We start from the raw sequence: 6,485 nt of genomic DNA, 5'->3' as shown, positions 1-6,485 counted from the left end.
CAAGAAGCCTCAGCAAGTCTGGGGCTCAGAGGTTGGAGATTGTAGGCCAGTTCTGGATTTCTGACCCCCCCCCCCCCCCTGCTATATTACGAGACGTGCAGCGCCGATTTCAATGGGTAGAAATCAGGGGACACAAAACCCATACTGCCCTGGAACCAAAGTCCAACACCAGGACTGGCCAAAAAGCCTGGGCGTGTCAGAGAGCTGCATTTGCGAATGGGACGCGCAAGCCGCCAGGCTTTCTGCCACTGGCCCCACTGGATCGAGTCCAACCCTTCTGAGGCATTAACATCATTCGAGCCAACCAGCTTTCAGAGAGAGGCACATGCAAAGGCCACATTCATATACTTTCTCCCCGTCAGTGTTGATGGGAGGGGGGAGGTGCTGAATTGCGAGACCTGCTGGATCGAGGGTATGGGGGGGTTGCTGGATCAGGAGTGTCGCAATATGCTGGAGCCCTGGGCTGCGCTGAACCTGCACCAAACATGTTTTTCAAGATGACGACGCAGAGGAACTGAAAGAAATCTCGAACATGCACTGAGCCAAATCGACAAATTAAATAGTAAATCACCTGGGCCAGATGGATTATGTCCTCCAGGCTATTGAAAGAACTCAAACGTGAAATTGCTGATCTGCTGGTTAGTGATCCGTCACCTGTCATTAAAAATCGCATATAATACCTGAAGATTGGAGGGGGTCCAATGTAACTCTGATTTTTAAAAAGGGATCCAGGGGTGATCTGGGAAATTACAGACCAGTAGGCCTGATTTCAGTGGAAACTATTATAAAGAATAGAACGGAACACGTAGATAACATGGTTTAATGGGACCGAGACAGCCTCTCCTCTTTGCTTCCTTTCTTTGGAAGCATGAATAAATATGTGGATAAAAGATGAAGCCGGCTGATGTCCATCTGGATTTTCAGAAAGCTTTCAACAAGTCTCTGAAGAGACGCCTGAAAAAATGAAAAAGCCATGGGATAGGAGGCAACGATCTATTGTGGATTAGGAACAGGTTAATGGATGGAAAACAGAGGGTAGGGTTCAATGGCCATTTTTCTCAGTGGAGGAGGGTGAATACTGGCGTGCCACGGGGATCCGTACTACCACACTTATAAATGATCTGGAAATCGGAGTGACAAGCGAAGTAATTACGTTTGCAGACGACACAAAAATTATTCAAAGTTGTTAAAACACTTGTGGACTGTGAAATATTGCAGACACCCTTACTGGGCATCCAAACGGCAGATTTTAATTGAACGTGGACAAATGCAAAGTGGTTACACATTGGGACGACTAAACCAAGTCATAGTTAACTCGATGCGAGGGTCCCCCTTAGGGGTCTGCACCCACAAAAAAGATCTAGGCGCCGTTACAGACAAATAGCCAGACATTGTCTGCCTAGTTGTAAAAATGCATGCAGACGGTGAAAAACTGCAGGAAGACATTCAGACCTTGGAAGACTGGGCATCCAAATGGCAGATTGAATTGAATGTGGACAGATTCCTGGAGGAAAAGTCCATAGTCTACTGCTTGCCCTGGGGGGTGTAGCATGGAATGTTACTGTTGGAGATTCCGGCAGGTACTTGTGACCTGGAAGTAGGATACTGGGCTGGATGAACCATCGGTCTGACCCAGTATGACAAGAGAAACAGGAGCCTGGTGCTTTAAGACAATCTGAAGTCTACGGAACTTGGAATTAGCAAGATCCAACCCCTCCTTACTGACTTAAGGCATCAATCTGAATTGAACAGCAATAAGGGGGTGGAAAGGCAAGTTTGCAGAGAATCGCGGCTGACTGCCTTTAATTTTAGCTCAGGCAGCGAATCTAATTGTCTGAATCATGGTTATTGTGGTGTCTCTCCAGAAGAAGCTTGTGCCAGGGAGGCGGCAATGGATTTAATCACGCGCCATCGAGGATTCTCTGTGTACGGAAAGATAAAGGCAGCTCACAAAAGCACCGCAGGGGTGAAAGGCAGAGCACGGTGACAGGATTTGTCCCTGTCCCCGCGGTTAACCATGGTGAGAGGGAAGAATCAGAGTCAGAATGGGCCCAGCCGCTGACCCTCTAAGCCTTGCACTGAAGGATGCTGGCGTAGAACTGAGATCGAGGCAGACACTAGAGAATGACACGGGGACAAATTTGTCCCCCGTGTCATTCTCTAACAGACACTAAAGAATGACACGGGATGTTTCCCCGCGGTTATCCACGTGGACAGGGATGCATTCTGTCACCGTGCCATTCTCTACAAGGGCCAAATGGTTCAAAATTAAGGCCCAGCCCACATTAACAGTGAGGCCTGGCCATACGAAGCTGTAAGAGCTAGACCAGGGGTGGCCAAACACGGTTCTCAGGGGCCAAAACTCCGTTGGGTTTTCAAGATTTCCATAATGCACCTGCATAAGATTGCATGCGTTGGAATCAGTCCATGAAAATCAATCTCGTGCACATGCATTGTAGACATCTTGAAAACCTGACTCGGTCGTGGCCTTCGAGGATTGTGGTTGTCCACCCCTGGACTATTTTGTACTGAACACCTGTGTCTTTTGACAGGAACCCAGTCCAGCTTCACACTTCCAATGGTGCTTGAATGTGCCTAGGCTTTCAGTTCAACACCTTTGCCGCTATCAAGCTGGTATCTTTTGTCCCTCTTTACCTGGGCTCCAACTTCAAGAGTCCTGACTGACAAACCCAGAACCTTGTAATTCCCCCTTCCCACCCAGTACAAATGCATTTCTGAAACAGGCGGTAGATGTCATCGATAAGAGGATGGGCGAATCCCTTCACCCTTGAGGGAACCCATCTCCCCTGCCTCTCTGCCTTCCCAGCCCAAACCAAACTGAGAAGCAGGGTTGACTCATTTTCTGCAGCATTCCGAGTCCTTCATTCAACACGGGCATCCACCACAAAGTGTACAAATCTGACCTCCCCCACCCTGGCAGTGTATGCGTGTGAAAGCATGACGCATGAGATGGCAGACGGTGCACACAAAAAAGCTTTATTATGATTACAGTGATTGCACCAGTTAGACAGTACTGATCGGCTTTAGAACACACAACCAGCGAAAGCCAAAATGAAAAGGCAGAACTGTACATGAAGCTGAAAGAACTAAAGACAAGGCACACGTGCAAACGGAAACAGAGTGAGGGCAGGAAAACCCACTGGGGACAAGTGAGAAATTATAAAAAGAAATGGGGGAATTTGCATCTCTCGGAGCAGGTCCAGCATCAATGTACAGGATGTGATCCTTTTAAAAATGAAGGAAAATGTCAGAATGAGAAGGCATAGGATGAAGTTAAGAGCTGATAGGCTCAGGAGTAATCTAAGGAAATACCTTTTTTTTTTTACAGAAAGGGTGGTAGATGTATAGTCTCCTGGCAGAGGTGGTGAAGACAAAGACTGACAGGCACATGGGATCTCTTAGGGGGAGGAGACAGTGGATGCCGCGGATGGGCAGACTGAATGGGCTATTTGGCCTTTCTCGGCTGTGGCCACTAGATGGCAGCAAATACTCAACAATGAATACAAACCCATTAAAAACAATCACTCAGTCAATTCCTGTCCCAAGTATTTCATGGTTTTCCATTGAACTCATACATTTCGTGACTAATAGCTAAAAAGGCTGCATCATAAAAATTACTATTTCCTGCTGGTGAACAGGTTTTTCCTTTTTCTTTGTAATTATTACATGAACGTAAATCGGTTATTGCTAAAAATTTGCAGCCCTGCATGGGGATTCCACCATGTCCAGTAAGTCTGTCAGTAGAACGGATGGTTGTACCGCTACACAGATTGGGGCATTGATCCCAGGACTGCACCAAGAGAGCAGCAACTGTGGCCCTTCTCGCTCCTACTGCCACCTTTGACCCGGCAGCACTCAGAAGTCACACAGGATTTTATTTTTTTTTGTAGACCCCAAGTGGTACAGTAGATTATGAATTCTTCAAAAGAAAACGGGGGGAGGGGAAGAGAAAGCGATGGTCCTTGGAGAAAAACTTGCAAATTCTGTTGAAAAATCTTTTAAAATCTGCACAAAAGTCATTAAAATTCTTTGGATCGACAGTGGAAGGCTTGCAAATAGGAGACCGAAGGACAGCGGCTCGTACCCCCTTTCCCCCCCCCCCCAATATGACCTTGAATTATGCTCTCCGACAGCTGGAAATATGGTTCATTGAAGGGATAAAGTGCAATTTTTAAGGACACGGGCGGTGGAGCAGGGATTTAAAATATATATAGAACGGTATTCCAGAAATAAACTGATGGGACAAGCATATCCGTTAAGGAGAAATTAGGGTCTTACCTGCTCATTTACTTTCTTTTAGCTTCTCCAGACCTGCTAATTTACTTTCTTTTAGCTTCTCTACCTACTGGTCATGATGAGATATATACCCGCTTGTAAGATTTCCTATACCGGTCTGCAGAGTGCTACATGTAAACAAAATATGAGCTAAGCTGAGGGTAAGTATATATTCTGCATCAGTGACAGCTAAAGAGTTCATGAGTAAAAGCCAGAAGACAAAGTTTTATAGTTACTATAGTTATGGCAGGTAACGAGGAGCAATTGCGAATACAGCTAGTGTTATAACGATCCTGCAAAACCCCCGAGCGTCAGGACAAGAGGTCACAGAGCGATGACCTCACGGCCTGGGCAATTTCAGCCCACCGTCTTTAAATACAAAGCCAAAGTGCTTCATGAAATTATTTCTCATTATCCATGTTTAATCACGGTGCCAAGGACACCCCAGCAGCCCACCCGTACAAACTTGCGCATCCGGTGGGTTTGCGCCGCTGGCATCCTGGCATCATTACCAATGATTCCAGCACCGCAATTTCAGCACATTAAAATATTAGGGAATACATCGGTTTTAACGTTTCAACCCTTCTTCGGGTGTCATCGCCCTATCTCGTTCCCTTTCTCACGCACTGTTGACGTTAAAGAAGCTTCAGTTCCAGCACATTTTAAAACAGTAAACTTCTCATGATTAATTACACATATTGGTTTGCACAATTTTGGAAGACTGCAGGGAATCAGGGACTCAAAGTCGGGAACCCTGGCTTGGTTCATAAAGTTGAGTGTTGGCCAAAGGATGTCATCCGTTTGCCTCGTCCCAATCCCTCCCACTCTGGGGTGTGAGAAGCCACAAGACAAAGTTCTGCTTGCATTGGCAATCTACATTAAAAGAAGGTTTAGGTGGCGTTTAGGAATTGAAGCTAAGGTGGGAAGAAAGTGAACCGTTTCAATTATTCACAGGAAAGAAAAATCCTGCGAGTCGGCATCAGTTTTTGCCAGGCTTTGGGTGATGGTACCACTGGTTTATGTTTAGAGATTTCCCGCTCTATGATTTTATAAATAGCTTTAAAAATCCATCTGTGCTAACTTCTTTGGTAGTGTTTGCATAACAGTATCAACAATGTAGTTCAGTAAATGAATGGCGTGCCCTAGCACACGAGAAACACTTTTGCTCGAAGTCCGGGAGCCTCCGAGTACCTGGACAGGACACGCAAGTCTCTTCAGTTCTTTCTTCCCAGGAGTGAAGGTAGGGGGCCTGTTCCTTTTCCTCAAGGCTCCGACACGACGCCCCTTCCTGAGTTTATGAGTGGCGGTAAGTGCGCGCGCCCTGGGGACGCAGCTATTTTTTGAAAAATTTCTTGTTCAGGAGGAAGAGGAGAAGGTTCACGTTGACCTTGGCCTTGCCAGACATTTTCATGACGGCAACGCCCTCGTACTGGAGCTGCAGGAGGTCCTGAAAGAGAACGCCAAATTGTGTAAGTAGTGTCATTTCAAGTAGAGAATGACACGGTGACAAAATTCATCACCATTCCCGTCCCCGCGGATAACTGCGGGAAACCATCTTCAAGTCATTCTTTAAGGAGAGAGGGAAGAATCAGAGTATGAATGGCCACAACCACTGACCCGCAAGCTTTGCCTTGAAGAATGCTGGTGTAGAAGGTTGAAATAGACACTAGAAAATGACATGGGATTATTTCCCGCGGTTATCCGCGGGGACAGGAACGGTGATGAATTTTGTCACTGTGTCATTCTCTAATTTCAAGCACAAGAGTCTCCCTGCAAGTGGAGAAACTGGTAGATAGCCGAGTCACGGCCGGTACATTATGACATTATAAACAGCCTTGTGACGAGGGATGGTTTATATTGGATTTGGGGGTTCATTTGCTGGACCTTATCCAGATCTTTGCCGGCTGATAGGATGGACTTTTTGCTGTCTCATCTTTATCTGGGCACTTTCTCCAACAGTATCTGATCCTGGTCTTTCTTTGCCATTTCTGGGACCCAGACCGTACGAGTCCTTAAATTCCAGTCCACTCCAGCCTACCCCAACCTGCCTCGTCATTTGCGGGACAGAAGCTGTGAAAGTCTGCCCGACGCTGGAGTTGCCACTGAAGCCCTCTCTAGCCCATCCTAAATAGTTTCATAATTTTAACAGGAGGGAAGGAAAGGGAACAATGTTGGAAAGAAGAACGGGG

General features: G+C 46.5%; 1 protein-coding gene across 4 annotated transcripts in view; it reads right to left on the bottom strand.

Annotated features, from left to right (window-relative positions):
• Positions 1-2,976: 2,976 nt before the first annotated feature.
• IQGAP3 (IQ motif containing GTPase activating protein 3) overlaps positions 2,977-6,485 on the bottom strand; it is a 75,046-nt gene continuing 71,537 nt past the window's right edge. For all 4 annotated transcript variants that reach the window (XM_033923864.1, XM_033923863.1, XM_033923862.1 and 1 more), the window contains exon 38: positions 2,977-5,743. In XM_033923864.1, coding sequence (XP_033779755.1) covers positions 5,630-5,743 — 114 coding nt within the window. In that variant the 3' untranslated portion in view covers positions 2,977-5,629. The remainder of the gene's footprint in view (positions 5,744-6,485) is intronic.

This window comes from Geotrypetes seraphini, chromosome 16, assembly GCF_902459505.1.
Source record: "Geotrypetes seraphini chromosome 16, aGeoSer1.1, whole genome shotgun sequence".
NCBI classification, from domain to species: Eukaryota; Metazoa; Chordata; class Amphibia; order Gymnophiona; family Dermophiidae; genus Geotrypetes; species Geotrypetes seraphini.
The sequence above is the reverse complement of the archived record's forward strand: the minus strand, read 5'-3'. Positions and strand labels throughout refer to the sequence as shown.